General features: G+C 43.3%; 1 protein-coding gene across 3 annotated transcripts in view; it reads left to right on the top strand.

Moving 5' to 3' along the window:
• The first annotated feature begins 242 nt into the window (after positions 1 to 242).
• pcloa (piccolo presynaptic cytomatrix protein a) overlaps positions 243 to 18,160 on the top strand; it is a 93,225-nt gene continuing 75,307 nt past the window's right edge. For 2 of the 3 annotated variants that reach the window (XM_049566220.1, XM_049566221.1), the window contains exons 1-3: positions 243 to 769; positions 4,063 to 5,080; positions 8,444 to 9,475. In XM_049566220.1, coding sequence (XP_049422177.1) covers positions 558 to 769; positions 4,063 to 5,080; positions 8,444 to 9,475 — 2,262 coding nt within the window. In that variant the 5' untranslated portion in view covers positions 243 to 557. The remainder of the gene's footprint in view (positions 770 to 4,062; positions 5,081 to 8,443; positions 9,476 to 18,160) is intronic. The other variant, XM_049566222.1, reaches the window with a different exon arrangement.

Raw genomic sequence — 18,160 nt, 5'->3', positions numbered from 1 at the left:
ATAATAATGTGAAAACAAATTCAGTTGTACAACAAATGAAGAAAATATAGCAAAAAGAAAGACATAGCAATGACAAAAACTTTCTTGCTAAGCAAAAGGACTTACACTGAAATGACTAAATCGTTTTTGCCAATTTGTAATTTTAAATATATTATTTAGGCCTATTTTTAAAAAAAAAAAAAAAAAAAAATACAAAAGGAGAAACAGGGTTGAATACCCACATCAATGCTGGTGAATTGGGATTTTATTTTGTAAAGCCAACCGGAAGCCACCCTGTGCGCCTGTGAGCAGTAGTAGAGCAGTAGAGACCCCCCTCACGGAAAACTGTGGTAACTGTGGTGTACAGCTGCAGAGATGCGCGACACAGAAAAACAAGGAGAAAGGAGGGAAATGGAGACCCAGCACAGGGAAGGGAAGTAACCACTGAAAAATAAAGCCCACACATGATCTGAGATGCTCCGAGACACCGAGGGACACCGTCTGTGGACATAAAAGCACCGGAGAGGGGGCTCGGATCGTACATTGATCCGAACACAGGGGGACGGGAGGGGTCGATCATGGGGAACGAAGCGAGCCTGGAAGGAGGCGAAGGGCCGCCGTCTGGGCTGCCGGAGGGGCTGGCACCGGACGGCAAGGGCGGCTTCGTCCGGGTCTCCGACGGGACTCCGGTCAACCTGAGTGAACTCAGCGAGGAGCAGAGGAGGCAGCTCTCCGCCGCGATGTCAAGGGCGCAAGGCAGGCAGCCCGGAGGCGCAGCAGCTGCACGAAGGCAGGGCTTCATATCCAGCATTTTTCCTTTTTTAATTTGCACCTAAAATACCCTCACTGACACGGCTGTGATACGTGACGGAGAGGGTGTGTTGTGATGTGTGGAGCATCATTTGGGAAGATGCTGTAAGGAGGCTGAGCGCGCGTTCACGCCCATTTTTGATCCTCCCAGCCCGCACCAAGAAATCTATTCTTAGAGCTCAGTGAAATGGATTATCATTAACATCTGATCATCTGCATTACAACAAAAATCTCCTTTAATACAGCTGTAAAATGGCTGATAATGTGCAGCTTTATATTATCTGCAGCCTCTATTAAACTGTCGACATATTATATATAATATTCTAACGCTTAATGTGTGAAATGAGTCTGACTGAGATGCTTTGGCTCCTTGGTGTGTCCCTCAGTGTGAGATCAGAGAGTAAAGAGACACACCTCCAGTAGCTATTTGTGCGAAAATCTCGAAATGCCTGCTGGGTAAGAAAATCTGTCGTGCCCAGTGTTTTTTTCCCCTCTCTCTTCTTCCATCTGAGCGACGCTTGAACACCCAGCTAAACAAATCCGCCACCTCTCCCAGCTGTGTGTGTGCTCTCTAATGTCGCCAATTAGACCTCTGAATGTGGCATGGATTGGATTTTAATCGGCACACAGTGTTGTGGAAGGAGAGCTGACACTGAAAACAATATAATGCTGTAAATATTACTCATATAGGAGTGTAATATTCCTCGATGTGTGATAGAAATCACATCAGATACAATGCTGCTAATTGGCTCCAAATTGAGGCGGGGGGTGTTATTTATATCTGAGGTAAAGATGGGGGGGTGGGGTGCATCAATATTAATATGTCTATAAATAGCACAGCAGTTAATGTCATCACTCCCAGGCTTCCCTCCTGCTGCTTCATGCTTGTTTTTGTGTGTTTGGTTTTCTGCATCTGGTGCTGCTGAGGCAGCCTGGTCGCTGTCCACGGTGCTGAAACCCACTGTGGTGCTGAAAAACACGCTGCAGTGCATTGGCCGGTGGCTGGCATTGCAACAGCGAGCACTGCTCCGACTGTTTGCTCTGCTCTCACCATGCAAAGTCAAAAAAAAAAAATCAAATGCTGTTTTTATTACAGTGTCAACTTTACAGCCTGGTAATGTGATTTAGAAGCACCAGGGACTTTGCAACCACTTGGTGTGTATGTTGCATATCATCGTATGATAACAAAACAGCCCATTAGTGCGTCGATGCATTTCTCTGAGGATCCCGTGGACTTTGTGTGAAGCAGCGTGTGTAGGTTGTGTACGTCGCCTCGCAGCCTGAGCTAACAAAGATGTCTCCGCTTACCCCGGTGGAGGCGAGCGCTTCCCTTTTCTATCTCAGTGATCTACACTCTGTCATTCAGCGGTATTCACTTTCCTGTCAGCTTTACCCCACGGCTGCGAGCTACACATTCTGTGTGCACTGATGTGTTGAGAGGGCCTGGGATTAACAAAGAGCTAGTTGTGTGGTCTTAATTTAGCACAATGAAGCTACAGTAGAGGAAGAGGAGGTAAAAAACAACAACATCCTGAGCCAGTGGTTCCCAACTGGTCCAGATTTCTCCTCAGTCATTAGTTCAAGGTCCAGACAGTTCAATATATTCAGCAACATACTTGAGTTTCGCCATGTTGTCATGCTAGTTTGCTGTCTCTGTCAAGTAGCTGTCCGTTATTTAGTCACTATACAGTAGGAAAATAAAAGCTCCATGCCAGAAATTCACGTCAGTCAGGAACACTTTAGTCAAAGAAAACTTTATGTCCATTTGCAGTATTATATTTGGGGGTATGGCTCTGTTCAGGGGCCTCTCCACCTTAAACCTACGTGGAAAGCCTAAGGTTGAGAGAGCACACCTCTGCCCTTCCATGTGCACTTTCATACAAGTACACAGCAGCACAAATACAAAAGGCACCAGTACGCAGTGTGAAGAAGACGTGTGCACTGAACTGACAAAAACCTTAAATTAATGTCTCTGAGATTTTATGACATGAAATGTGTAAAATGGACACATGCAGAGAGGGAGGCTGCACCTTTGCTCCTTGATGTCCAAATTGCCCTTTTGTCAAGGCACATTTTATGTTTTGTTTGTTTTTGTGGAGGCCTGCCTGTGGCCTGTATCAAGATGAACATTTCACAATTAATGATAAATATAGCTTTAAATAAAATGACATGCTCCAGGCAAGCAGCAACATCGGAGGCTGAAAAATGAAGCCAGTGCAGGAAGTGCCAAAAACTGCGGTTCGGTCAGGACCACTTTAGTCAAAGAAAACTTTCCATTTGCAGTATTATATTTGGTGGTATGGCTCTGTTCTGGGGCCTCTGCCTTTCCTAGGTCTACACAGAAAGCAAGCCTCTTCTACATGCCTAAGTGGAAAGCCTAAGAGAGGGAAATCACACCTCCCTGCCCTTCCATGTGCCTACATGGACAGCCTAAGGCAAAGAAAGCAAACCTCCCTGCCCTGTCATGCAGACAGCAGCAAAGACCCCCCAGGAACAGAACAGAGCAGCATCAATGACAAACAGAAATGACCTCGCTAAGTCAGACACAGCATGGAAAGGAGGAGCTGGGATGGAGGCAGGTTGCAGATTTGCCAATTGGTTGCATAGAAAGGGGTCATGTGATCTATCAGCTGACTCCCTTCCATCAGTCAGCTGCTCTATCAGTTGATTGGGCTGTTTGAGGTCAGCTGATGTAGCTGGGATGTGAGCTGAGCTTGACATTGTGTCCTGTCTGAACTTACGGTATGCTCAATTGTACTTAGATATGAAGGAGTTCAGACAGGTACGAGGGACTTGATTATGAAGGGCTGTAAAGGTGAGAAGCAGTATCTCAGTGAAATTTCTGGAGAACAGGAGTGATATGATCTATGGAGGGGGTTCTGGTAATAATATTGGCGGCTGAATACTGGACCAACTGAAGTTTCTGTAGACACTTGAGAGGGAGACCAGTGAGGACAGAATATATATACTGATAGTTTGTTAATGTTGTTGTTATTTCAGACAGCATGAATGTTTGTTTTTTGAGTCTTCCAGTTCTGTGAATAATTCACCGAGCAAATTACAGTGACACATTAAGGGATAAGGTAAAGGAGCTAAATTATATTTTAGTGTTAAACTTTCATGAGCAGTCAGGTGTGTTGTTTTTATTTTGGCAGTGAATCAGCTGAGAGTTGGTGTGGACTTGGCTTCTAAGATTTTCACACATCGCCAAAGTAAACACAAATCAATACAAGCACTGCTAACAAATACTCTCTCTGTTTTTCTCTTTTCCAGACCGTCTGAATCTGATACACATCAGCGTTCCCAGCAGGTAGGGGCCTCCAGGGGCCCTTCAGGTCTCAGTAAGAGTCGCACTGTAGACGCCTTCAATCAGGGTCCGCCTGGCAAGGCCGCCCCGGGCCGCAGCCCCTCGTCCCTCAGCCTTTTTGAATCCAGGTTCCGGCAGGAGCCTAAAGACCCAGAGGCCAAGTCGTCCGGCATGTTTGGCTCCAGCTTCCTCAGCGGGGCCAACCCCCTCAGTGCCGTGTCGTCTATGACCTCATCTGTCTCCTCCTCCATATCGTCCATGGGTGATAATGTCAACATCCCCAAGTTTGGACTATTTGGGGACGAGGAGGAGGGAGATGCACCACCTGAGGCCAAGCAGGGAGGAAAGCCACCAGGCAAGGGTCCGCAGCAAGGGCCAGGTCCAAAGGGACCTCAACAAGGAGGACCTCAGAAACAGGGTCAGGGCCCCCCTGGACAAGGGCCAAAGCAAGGGCAAGGACCTCCTGGTCAAGGACCCCCTGGGCAGGGACCCAGGCAGGGTCAGGGACCACCAGGCCAGGGGCCCAAACCTGGCCAGGGTCCTCCTGGCCAAGGACCCCCTGGGCAGGCCCCCAGGCAAGGTCAGGGTCCACCAGGCCAAGGACCTCCAGGCCAACAGGCCCCCAAACCAGGCCAGGGACCTCCAGGCCAACAGGCCCCCAAACCAGGTCAAGGACCACCAGGTCAAGGCGCCAGACAGGGTGGCCCACCCCAGCAAACAGGTGGACCCCCTCAACAAGGACCTGGGAAGCCTGGACCCAAACAGCAAGGGCCACCAGGCCCTGGGGCTCATCCTGGAGAGCCAGCTAAGAGCGCAGGGCCTCCTGGTCAGCAGGGGGCTGGAAAGCCTGGAGGTGGACTCTGTCCGCTGTGTAAGACCACCCAGCTGAACACTGGGTCTAAGGATCCACCTAATTACAGTAACTGCACGGAGTGTAAGAACCAGGTCTGCAGCCTCTGTGGGTTCAGCCCCCCAGACTCAGCGGTAAGACACTGATCTTTTTCTTTTTGTTCCTTTGTTTTAGGTTTCTTTTCAAAGTTTCAGAACTTCAGCATTTCTTCAGTAAGTTCCTGAAATGACCTCCACTGATGTAAGCGTTTTGTATCAGGAGCTGTCAGTTCTCTAAATGCTAAATATTCAATGGTCAAACAAAATCCAGGTCCACTGCTGACACTGCCCTGTTATTATTACAGTTATTACTGTTATTCAATTCTCTGTGTGTAAAATATCAAAGTTTGCTCAAACACTGCAAAAATATAATCCTCAAAGCTTATTTACTCCAATATTCTGATTAAAATGTAGTTTTCCTTCACAAACGTTACAGGTTGGTTAACCATCTCAAAATTATTTTGTGACAATGAGAGTAAATTCTGTTTGTAAACAGTGATGACATATTTTGTGGACAGAGCCAAACTGGTGGTTGAACAGGACCATAGGGATGTTGGTGTGAGTGCCAAATAAAACATAAAAGGCACTATAATGTTTATATTTTTTAACTGGTTGCACTGACTCGTTTTTATATCCATGAGTTTATGATCTGCGTGTAGTGGGAAAAAAAAAAGCTTTGTCTCCAGTTAATAAGAATTTTGATATTTAGGCTATAATCACGGCTGCTCAATGCTCAGTAGAGGAGTGTGTTTTCAGCCTATTTTAATTATTTATGTGGTGAAAGAATTGTAAAAACTCAGGTTTGTCGGAATGTGTTGATATCCTTGATAAATAGTTGTGGAGATTTCCCCATGTTAAAATGATATAATGTGGAAGTACAACTTATCAACGTGCTAACATGCTAACTAGCTAACACTGTCTGCTTATTAAGGCGGAATTTATACTTCTGCATTGAATCGATGCCGTACCTACGGCATAGGCTCTGCATCAGCGTAGAGCCTACACCATACCCTACGCCATAGCCTGACGTGCACCTCCTCAGAAATGTAACTACACGTCACAGTGACGCAGACCTCTTTTTGTTTTTGTAAGCTGAAACCATTTCCCTCCGTGGAAACGGAGCTTTTATTTATGAAACAATAAATTGTGAAGACAATAAAGCCTCCACAAAATAGCTTTTTAATTCTTATGTGTGATTTGACCTGGCTTCATATGAGCAGAGGAAATCTCCGCTCGTTGCTAGGCTAATTAAAACATGTAGTATGCCAAAGGCTTGTGCTAATAACGTTAGCATGTTGTATTTTTTTGGAAAACGTGTTTAGTATAAGACAGTTGTTTTGTCGGTGAACCTTGTGAGTTGTAATGGAGCCGAATTTGTAACATTACCTTTGTTAAATGCTGCTGTTGTCCCTGGCTTCATATGAGAAGAGCAAAAGTCCACTAGCCGCTAGGCTAATTTATACAATATAAAATGCCATAGGCTTGTGCTAAAAACATTAGCATGTTGTATTTGTGGGGAAAATGTGTCCAGATAAAGACAAGTGTTTTTCTGTGAATGCTGTGAGTTATAGTGAAGCTGATTTGTGTACTTGTGTTTGAAACTGTCTCTGTTAAGCCATGTTTAATGTGTGTTTTAGGTGTGTTATGAATCAATTAACACCACTGCACATTCGCAAGAAAACACCTTCTTCGTTTATGTTAGCTTATCGCCTATAATATGCATTTAGATCAGTCCCCATCTGCATCCAGGCAGGGAAAGTGAAAGGCATGCTAACATTAGCGATGTATCTAATGTAGTTAGTGCACTAGATATAGTTGATTGCTGACAGCTAGAAACAAGGCTCCACGATTCATCGTCCATTTTAGAATCTAAAAAATAACATGTTTCTTGTGGTGTACTTTGTAAAATGAGCAGTAATACAAGTTACACTATTCTGTTATGATCAAGGAATTAATAAGCAGATAGTGCGAGCATCTCCACAAGTTCTAACCAAAGACAATATGCCAAATCCATGCTTGACAAATGCATGGATGCGAATTTTTTTTTTAATCACTAATTCTGTTCATGTAAACCAAACACACACTCCTCTATGGAGTATCCGGCAACGATTATAGCCTGAATATCGATATTATAATTAACTGGAGACAAAACTTTATTTGTTACTGTGGCGTCCTCTGCGATGGTTTTCTATTAAAATGAAAGTTATCTTATTCTATATTCCTGTTCTGACATCCAATGGCACAAGAAGACCTTTTTATTCCGGGTATGTCGACCGTTTCTCTCCGATATCCACTGTTTTCTGCCACCAGTATGCGCACGCAACTGCTGTGACGTAACTGTGACGGAAGCAGTGGAAACTAGTTTGGCATGTTGAATAAAACAAGTAGATTTACAAAAGATATCATTAAATTCAACAACAGCCTGTTCTCTGAGCCTGGCGAAGTGAGTGCACCTCATAAGAGTGGCACATGATTTGAGGAACAGAGGGACCATATGGGCCCAGGGAATGTTGATCAAGGTGACTCATGTCATGGCCACAGGAAGATACTGTGCCAGCCAGTGAGGACACTCCGTCACACATAGACGGTAAAAACGCTGGTGGGCCGTGATTACAGCATAGCAGAATGACTGGTTCCTTCTGTTTCAGGCTCTCCTTCGGATTTAGTATCGTGCAGATCAAAGTTGGTCAGAATAATCTGCAAATATAACTCTGTTAGCAGTTACAGTATGCTGTACTGTAGTGGACGTGTTAGGTTGGGTGAATTGACCTCATCTGTGTTTACTTGACATGCAATAAGCACCATTACACACAAAAAACCGACGCATTGTTCTGTTCTTGATAGTGATCAGATTGTCAACATTGGCCCTTTTAAACACTGTGGTTTGCACACAGTGGAAACCGAGATACCCTGTAAACAAAGAGCACTGTGGTGAAGCCAGGCCTTTTTTGGGAACAGGTGTTTGTACGGTCAGAACAGAGACAATGAAATGCAACTGTTTATGATGGTCTAATATTTACAGTACCCACGAACAAAGAGCAAACATCATTGATACATGAAGAGTATTTGCCTTTCTGCTGAAAATGGAACAGACTTACTGCTGAACTGAAGCAATTATGTGAAGCAATGACAGTTTTTTATTCTAATTCGGTTAAAAACAAACATTAAATATCGTTTTGATTAGTATTTATGTAACCGCTGCCAGATTTGATTCTCTCATGTTGTAAGAGGCATTTAGCTCGGGAAATTCAACATCATTTGAAACACTAATTAGTGGACATGTCTCTAAATTTGTCTTTATTTTACGCTGAGCAAAAAGAAAATGGTTATTTTAGAGGTTTAATTGGTTACGCTTGACTGTGTATATACTGTAATTACACGTACTATTGATGTCTGCGCTCATAACAGTGTGGAGATTTGTTCCAGTCAAATCTAACCCATCTTTTGTTCCACATGCAGGGTAAAGAGTGGCTGTGTCTGAACTGCCAGATGCAGCGAGCGATGGGAGGTATGGATCCCCCTGGCATGACAAAGCCCAGGCAAGGCTCGGCCCCACCCTCGCCCCAGAGACAGGCATCTGGCAAGCCTGGCAAGCTGCTGATAAAGCAGCAGAGTACCAGCGACCAAGGGTTGACGCCACCAACCACACCCAGGCAGAAATCCCCAGGCACTACCTCCCCTGGGCCACTTTCCCCCGGCTCTTCAATGGGCGGATCCCCTAAGATTGACCCCAAGACGGGCCGCCCCATTCAGCCCAAGTCCAGTCCCCAGCAGTCTCCAGCTAAACCCAAACAGGAGTCCAGCTTTTTTGGGGGCTTGGGAGGTATCAGTTTGGGAGGCTTGACAGACGCAGCCAAACCTCCTGCAGCTGCTTCACAAGCTGCCGAGTCTGTTACAGGGAAGCTGTTTGGTGGGTTTGGTGGTTTGATGGAATCGTCAAAGCCTCAAGCACAGGCCACGCCAAAGCAGGAGGAGTCGGTGGCTGGGAAGTTGTTCGGAGGTTTTGGAGGGTTGACAGAAACAGCAAAACCTCCCGCAGCTGCCTCAACGATGTTCAGCTTCGGATCGTCACTCTTGAGTTCAGCCACTAACCTTGTCACAGGAGAGGAGGAGAAGGCACCGGACTCTCCACCGGGGTCACCACCGGACTCCGGACCAGGTTCCCCTCCAGATTCTGGCCCTGGCTCACCACCTGACTCCCCCTTCTCTGCTCCTGGGTCTCCTCCTGATTCGGACTCTGCTCCTGACACGCCACCTGCAAAGTCCAAGAAACCCCTCAGAGGCATTTCTGTGGAGCAGGAAGAGAAGGCGCCACGGGCCTCACCTCCATCTCCACCTGCCCCGGCCTCAGTCACCAAGGAAAGCTGCCCTCTCTGTAATGTGGAACTGAACGTTGGATCAGCAGACACGCCCAACTACAGCTTCTGCACCGAGTGCAAGAAGACAGTTTGCAATCTTTGTGGATTTAATCCTACTCCGCATTTAGGAGAGGTAAGAACTACAGTTCTCTTAAGCCCCGCAGCTTCGCCTTTCAACACACTGCACCTACCAGTAATTTATGCAATCTGTCGTGTATAAATAGAACGCAAACATCCTCTAGATGTTTCATTGAAATAGGTCACTGTAAAGATACCATCAGGAGTTTCAGCTCTGCGTTTTTCCCCACTAGCATCTGGCAACTGAAAGGAGGATATCACGTTATTGGTTTTACTGAGTACATTCATTTAGACTGCAATCATGACATCTGCACACGTCTGACCACTGAATGAATGGATGTGGTCAGTTATGCTGCATTTTAAAACACCACTCTCATTACTGTTAAGCTTTCTTTAGTGGGGAGGTCGGCCAGAGAGATAAATTAGGTTGTTTAAATGGACGTCTCATCATCAAAGAGCACTTCAAACAATTGACACTTGACTCTGAAACTGAATACTCAGCATGTGTGTGTACACTATATGTGTTTGTGGCAACGTCTGCATCTGAATGCACAAATGTTTTCCTATTAACTATTCTGTTATTGTTGAACTGGATGCACACTTCTATGATTGGTATGATGCTTGTATGTTAGCTCATGTGTGGTTGTGTATATGAGAGTTATTGTCTTAGCTTGCCTAATGATGACGTGGAAACCAAACACTTTTGGCCTGTTTATCTCCCGAGGTGCGGGGGACCGGCTTGCTGGTGTTACCGTGGTGTTTTGTCACATGGAGGCAACGTCACAAGACTGCATTGAGTTTCACAGAACAGATGGTGCTCGATGGTGTAGGATCAGTATATTATGGGAATAAAGGCCAAAAAGGGCGTTCGGTTGAGTGGTCTCTCAGCACGCAGGCAAAACATATTCACATATGCTACACTCACTTAATATCCCATATGAAGCATCATTTTTAAATTGTCTATATGCCAGTCAGTCATAACCTACACATTTACTGAGATTTAAACATGGATGGTTACATTAATTGGAGCCGTTGGTCACATACAGTGTGGTGTTTGGTCATATCCTCTTGAGCTGGGGTACAATCACGTGTTTGTCAACCAGCAGCTCTATCCTGGCTTCACGTGTCACCTGCTTTGTCAGCCGATGGTTTAAGTGTGTCTTTGGTAATCTGCTGTGTATTTTCGTCTCACTGAAGAGCCTTCTGTAACTAAGCTGGGAGTGCTAAATTCTCGGGGGAAATGAACTTTTTCTTTGGCAAAGGACTGCTGACCCTAAGGGTGCTTTCACACCTGCCCTGTTTGATTAGGTTCAGTTGAACTCAAGTTTGTTTGCCCCCTAAGTGCGGTTCATTTGAGCAGGTGTGAACACAGCAATTACACTCAGGTGCGCACCAAAACAACCGGACCGAGACCTTCTTAAAGGGGTGGTCTCAGCCTGGTTACAAAGGAACTCTGGTGCAGTTCGCTTGTGGTGAGAACGTGTTCTGACCTCGATCCGAACCAACTGTAGTCACATGACACATTAGCTATGTTTCCATCCAAAAGTGATTCGAATCATTGGGAAATGCACATTAAAAGAAATACTAATCCTGTCTGTTTCCATTAAATGTACGGACTTTGGTGAAAACTATGAACTTGCGCAAGTTTTCCGCAGAACTGGAAACAAAACAAGTCTCGCATTCTTCTTCTTCTACGTTTTCTGGCAGTTCGCAACCAGCTTGCAAATGCATCACCGCCTTCCTGACCCGGAGTGTGGATATCACCATGGAGAGAGGTGCGCTACGTCAGACTTAATTCGAACATAACTGTTTCCATCCTCCGTTTTGCGAATCAACATTTTTTCGAATCAACCAAAACCCGACTAAAGCGAGCGTATTTTAGTTTGTGTGAATCAGGGCATCTTAATTCAAATTTTGCCGTTTCCATCATAATTTTCCGGTGCGATACTTCTAGATGCGCATCTAAACAGGCTGATGGAAACATGGCTAATGTTTGGGTTAAACATGAGCATGTTACAGTCCTGGAGGATTATTAACGTGCACCTCCTCCTGTACTGCCTTAATATGCACATTCAGCACATCCAATGCATCAAAACATTGTTTTCTAGTTGGAGCCGCGTCTTGTTTTCAAACTGTATGGTTTGACTAAAATGAACAATGACAGCAATATAGTCCACGATGAGCAGCGCTAAAATCAACCTGCGTAGTTGTCCCTCCACTGTGACATTAGAAAGTGTCACATTTATCTTGCAAGTGTACTCTTCTTCAACGTTTGTTTTACTTCCTGGATTTTTCCCGCATGGAAATTCTGACCAATCAAGAGCAGCTTTCTCACACAAGGCATTTGATCTGGTCCGCTTGTAAATGCTGCCGTGAGAACACGAACCAACTCTAGGTCTGAAAGCACCCTGAGAAGTATATATACTTTTCTTTACTTTCTGTTACAGTTCTCAGATTTGTGTCAGTACAGTGCAGATTTACTTTTCAAAGGAGTCCTATAATGTTTTCAGAAATGCACTTATTCTTTTTCTTTTCAGTATTCTTTTCAGCTAGTTAGCTTAGCTTAGCATAAACACTTTAAGGAGGGGAAAGCAGGCATTTCTTGGCATGGTGCACTAACTTTCTCACATATAACCACCCTTACACATTTAGTATGTGACATTCAGAGCATGAATACAACAACAAGCCACTATTTACTATGTAAAGATATAGTAGAGTGTTAGTGTCCTGAGCAGAGAATGAAGTCACGATACCGCTCTGTGTGTTGTAATCCAGGCTTGTCTGTAGTTTGCATGGATGTGCAGTATAAAGAGAACTGGATATAGCGTTAGAGGTGGGGCCCCGTTCATTCCTTGCTTAGTGGTGCGTTAGGCCAAAAAAGTTCAGTTGCCATATATAAAAACTACCTGGAAGGTCACTGCTACTTCCACACTGAAAGCAGGCCCAGCAGAGACTTTTGCCAGCCAAGAACACTACATCCGATTTAGTGCTCTACCAACTTCAGTCGGGAAAAATGATTTAGTCATGTGGCTCTTCTAGACTTTCTGTTGTTATTGGATGGCATGGATCAAGTCCTGATTATGAAACAAATGTTTTTGCGGGGACGTGATGCTTAAAAAATATATTCACTGATTTACAGTTGTCTCTTTTGACATGTAAGTCAATGGGACAAAGTGTTTGTGATGGTGTAATTCCACTATTTGGCCACTGCAAAATCTGGCTTCAAAGCCTGGTGCACTTCCTCAGGCCTGGCGGTTTGTTGTAGTAAGTGCATCCTAGTGCATGTGTGTATCCCACTGGCTAGTTCATGTCCTCTGCTTTGCATTGCACTCATACAGAGGTTATTGCTGATACTGGGACGGGGTCGTTGCGGAAGTGTAGCAACAGTTAACACCCTGAGCTCTGCTAGCACTGTTGCTGTTTATGGAGTTAGCAACGTTAGCTTCTAGCCATCTCCATGTTGAGAACCATATCCGTCGTCCTCTGACGATTATGCAAACAAAATTTAAATCGAATTGAGCTTTAGAAGTGCTTGTATGCTATTTCCAGTTTTTGTGCTATGCTAAGCTAACCAGCTGTCAGCTGTAGCTTTATTTATCGTGCAGACATGAGAGTGGTATTGATCTCCTCATCTTACCCTCTGCCAGGAAGCAGTTAACAGTGACAGCACTAAGACTCGATTTCTTTTAAGTTTTTCGGATTCTTGTCCTTTTCTGCAGCACTTAATTGCGTGCACTTGCTAGGATAATGAGGAGCTGAACTGCACAATCACTTAATTGAGGCCAAGCATGGAGAAAAATGTAATTATACTGGAGAGATGGGCATCCAAGCTACTGATGCTCTAATTGGACATAGATTAGTCTTTTCAACACCATCTCGTCTTAAAGCCAGAGCCATCAGCTCAGTTTTGTTTTTAAGACTGATGTTGCTACAGATAGGTACAAGACGGATGAATCATTTTTGACTCATGTGGGACTGAATGCAATTAATAATTCAGTGATTCGGTTGAACAGTTAAATCTTAAAAAAGCAGCACCTTGTGGAGTACGTCTGCAGGAGACATACACAACACCTTGGTTGAGTCATATACCCCCTACGTACTGTGCCTCGCTTCTGTGTCATTCGCTGTCACAATGTCGGCTGTCAGGAGGGGTTGACTTGCTGACGCATGTGAGTGGGTCAGAGTGTGTGTGCGTGGGTGTGTGGGAACTACGCAGTATGTTTTATTTACAAGACTGAGACTGGGCTGGTGTGAGCGTGCATACTGCAGGTGTGTTGCGTGTGTCAATGACTTTTCTTCACTACAGTATGTGTCCAGGATCAAGCCTTGATAGAAATAACAGGCTTCATGTTGCCCTTTAAATCCTTTTAAGGAACAGAGATTACGCCTACGCACGCACACGTGATGACACATACAATATGCATTCACCTTCAACCTTTAGTATTTCAATGGACAGACAGAACTATGGCTAAAAAGGAGCCCAGATAACTACACTGTAAAATCATACAAGTTGATCTTACTTGATGTTTTAGTTGTATTTAATTCTTTCTTTTTTTTTTTAAGTTGTTGCAGTTTAAAAATAACAAGTTAAATTTACTTGGTCTTTTTAAGTGTGATGAAATCTTAAACAAAGTCAGATTTGTTAAGAAGATTATTTTGTAAGGCTTAAAATAGAGTGAACACAACTGTTCTGGTAAGTCAGACTAATTTGGTTTAAGTTCATTCATTCATTCATTCATTCATTCATCTTTTAACCGCTTCATCCTCTTGAGGGTCGCGGGGGGGCTGGAGCCTATCCCAGCTGACATCGGGCGAGAGGCAGGGTACACCCTGGACAGGTTGCCAGACTATCGCAGGGCTGACACATAGCGACAAACAACCATTCACGCTCACATTCACACCTATGGACACTTTAGAGTTATCAATTAACCTAGTCCCCAATCTGCATGTCTTTGGACTGTGGGAGGAAGCCGGAGTGCCCGGAGAGAACCCACGCTGACACGGGGAGAACATGCAAACTCTGCACAGAAGGGCTCCCACGCCTGAGATCGAACCGGCAACCCTCTTGCTGTGTGGCGAGAGTGCTAACCACCAAGTTACTAACACTAAATAAGAATAAGTGAGTTTCACAGGTGATTTTTAAGTTGCAACAGTTTGACAAAATTTAGTAAATAAAACTACTTTTTAATTAAACTTAATTAGATATAGAAAAGACATAACTTAAAGGGTAACTCTGGTATTTTTCAACCTAGACTGTTTTCCCAGATGTTTGTGTCTAAGAGACTAGTGGCAACAAAAGTTTTTGAAAGGGTACTGTATTGAGTGAGAGGGCTGCAGTTGGCAGCAGTGAAACAGGATGCAGTGTAATCAGTTGGGGCAATTGTGCACCCTCAGTGTATGTCCACTTTAAGTGCTTGTTTTTGCCACGGACAGGCTCAGATTATTATTTTAAGTGTCTAACAACATTATGGAAAGTCCTCACAGAGATAGACCTTTCTTGTAAAGAGTTGTTTGACCCGAAATAGCCCCAAAATTACCATAGCCAAACCCACCAGACCCCATTTAAATAAACAGTAATTTAAGTGTATAAAGAGCCAGGATATTTTCACATCTAACTGGGTGAAACAAGGGTTTAATTCAACCAAACCAGAGTTGGTGATTGTTGGAGCAGTGGAAAGACGAACCAAGACGGCTTTTGTGGGTTTTATTTTGTTTTTGTGGACTTTGAATGAGGCGTGTTTTATGTTAATAAAATTACTCTTTCTTTGCATGGAGTCTGGTGGCTTTAGCAATGGCAATTTTGAGGCTGTTTCTGGTTGAACACAAACGACGTCACTCTTTAACAAAAAAGGTTGGTAACACTATAATGCATTATAGAGGTTGACTGATTTGGCCTTTAATGCATTATGAATACTTATGCTCACAATCAACTGCATTAAGGATTCATAGTATAACAATCCTTACAGTACCATAAGTTATTGTATGTGTTAAGTAAAGTGAAGTACTTATTGATGCATCTATAATAATGGATGCTTCATCATAATGTTTCATTGTTGGTGTTTAATAAGGTGTGAAGCATTTTCATTCATATTTATTTAAAAGAATCTATGATGCATCATAAGTGATTAATAGCTATCATATGCTAGGTCACTTTGAAAAGACACCCTAAAGACAATTTGCCATGAGTCAGAGAGCTTTTAGTCACAAAATACGATTTTGCAAAAACTGGGTATCTTGCAGAGTAACTATTTACAAGATTGTTAGCTTCAAAAAGAAAAAAAAGTTGACGGACATTGTTGCAGCCCTCAAAATCCCTATCCCAAACAAGGTTAGCCTACTTGTAAGTTAACATTAGCTACTTATATGTACATTATAGATGTGGTCTTCATAGAAAGTGTTACCAAAAGGTCTATCGCTGTAGTGATTCTTTTCATTATGTTGTGAGACACTTAGAACAACAATGTGACCCTATCAGTGTAAAAACAAGCACGCCTAGTGGACGTAAAATGACGATGTACAATTGCGCCAAGTGGTAACACTGCAGCCTGTTTCTCTGCTGCCAGTTGCAGCAGTCTCATTAAAAACTGGACCAATTTAAAAAAAAAAAAAAAAAAAAAAAATGTTGTTGCTATAAGTCACTTGGACACAAAAATGTGAAAATGGGGTCCAGGTTGAAAAACACCAAAGTTGCCCTTTAAAACTAATGGTTATATTTACTAACCTTATCGAGGCAATCATTTTCTTAGACTTTTTTAAGTGAGATCAAGTTGTCAGATTTTTGTGTAGTTATTTGGGCCCTATTCAGTGACATAAATACTCATAGTAAATCTTTCTCTCCAACTTAATTTAAGATTTTATCACAACTAAAAAGAACAAGTTAATTGCACTAGTCATTTTTAAGTTGCAACAACTTCACGAAATTAAGTACATACAACTAAATTTTAAGTACACTTAACAATAGATTATCAAATAATCAGTTTCCCGGACTTCACATCACCATGTCAGATTTTAGAGTGTAGTTATTTGGGCTTTATTTAGCCACAGTTCTGTATGTTCACTGAAATTAAGGTTAAGAGTGCATGCATATCATATGTGTCAACACGTGTGCGTGTGTGTAGGTGTAACCTCTGTTACTTAAAAGGATTTAAAAGCAACAGGAGGCCTTTCGTTTCTATTGAGGCTTGATCCTGGACTCAAGTGTCTGTGTTTAATCCTCATCAATACGAGTCATGGAAATAGGCCCCCTGGAAGAAAAAGCACTCACCTTCATGGGTTATTTCTTTCTTTTTTTATTTCTATTATAAAGCTCTCCATCTCTGTCTATCTTTTCCCCTCTGTTGATTTTCTGTCACATTTTTCCCCGAATCTCTATATCATTTCCTTCAGTTTTATGTCTTAGTTTGCTATATCCTTTAATCTTTATAAGGCCTTGAGGAGACACAGTTAATACCAGTGGTTTTTTCGGTGCTTATCCTCCTCTTAAACACAGTGTTTTCTCTGTGTCAGACTCTCCCTTAGTGGTGCTATCCCTTTGCCTTCCTCATTGTCGCTCCCTTTGATGTAGGGAGAGTCTGTAGATGTGTGTGTCTAGCGCTGCTGCTCGGCGATGTTGCTGCAGCTCAGGCTCCATGTCATGTTGCCCTTATCAGTAATGAGTGTGCTCGTTGGGGAAGTCTTACGTAAAATGGGAGAGGCACCACTTTGCTAACAAGCACGAATGTGGGGATCTGAGCTAAAAGAGGAAGCCGCAAGATCCATCCTGTATCACCTACACCAAGGAGAACCAATTAAAATCTTACCTTTCTTACCAAACTGTGGAATATTTGGAGTCACAGCTGAATTTTTTTTCCCATTGTGAAGCTTAATAACAATCTCTGCCTATGTCCCCTGCAGCTTAAATCCAATCATAGATACAGTGATATAGTTAAGGGTGAGTGCACCTGTGCCCAGTGTTCTCGCAAAGTCTGACATAAATATTAACCTAATGTGCGCTATAATGTTTGACTGGGAGTTCACTCACCATTATATTTACCACTACATTATCAGGGGCAAAGTATTTTACTCACCAGAAGATTGTGCTTTGCTGTAATATATCAAATGGTCTCTCTGGCCTTAATTATTAAACACTGTAAGGCTGTGGGGAAGAAAGAATCCTGGCCATTGAATGCTGTAAAGGTTAGAAGATTTACATCATATTCATCTTCAGGATTTCTTTAACATCAAAACCAGGAAACAGAGGAACATTTTAACAAGACTCCGTAACAACACTCCACCACTCTTCTATAGATCCTTTTAGGGCCGATGTCACAATGACGTCAGTTTATTAGCTGGAGGCAAAATATGACTCGCCACCACAGGGCTGTAGGCTATGTAGGAGTCTTAAAATGTCAGGATGATATGTCTTTTATATTTCCTGTTGGAATTTTTTGCAGTGTATGTGAATGACATCAGATGACAGCAAGTAATCATAGACCCAAGCTGTTGCCTAGCAATGCAACTCCAGTTAAATGGTCTATATTTATGTTCTTAATGTCACATACAGCACCTTTAAAGGGATCCTTTGCTGATTTTCAACCAGGTCTGTGTCCAACACATTCTCACTCCGACCTCGTCACATATCAACGTTTAGTCATGGGCTTTGCACGTGCAGATACAACGTGAAAGGTACCGTGGGTGCATTGGTTGTTGACGTTCTGGGACGCCATGTTAAGTTATGTTTGTTACATGCATTGTCTTCTTC

The sequence above is a fragment of the Epinephelus fuscoguttatus genome, linkage group LG22 (genome assembly GCF_011397635.1).
Source record: "Epinephelus fuscoguttatus linkage group LG22, E.fuscoguttatus.final_Chr_v1".
Classification (NCBI taxonomy): domain Eukaryota; kingdom Metazoa; phylum Chordata; class Actinopteri; order Perciformes; family Serranidae; genus Epinephelus; species Epinephelus fuscoguttatus.
The sequence above is the reverse complement of the archived record's forward strand: the minus strand, read 5'-3'. Positions and strand labels throughout refer to the sequence as shown.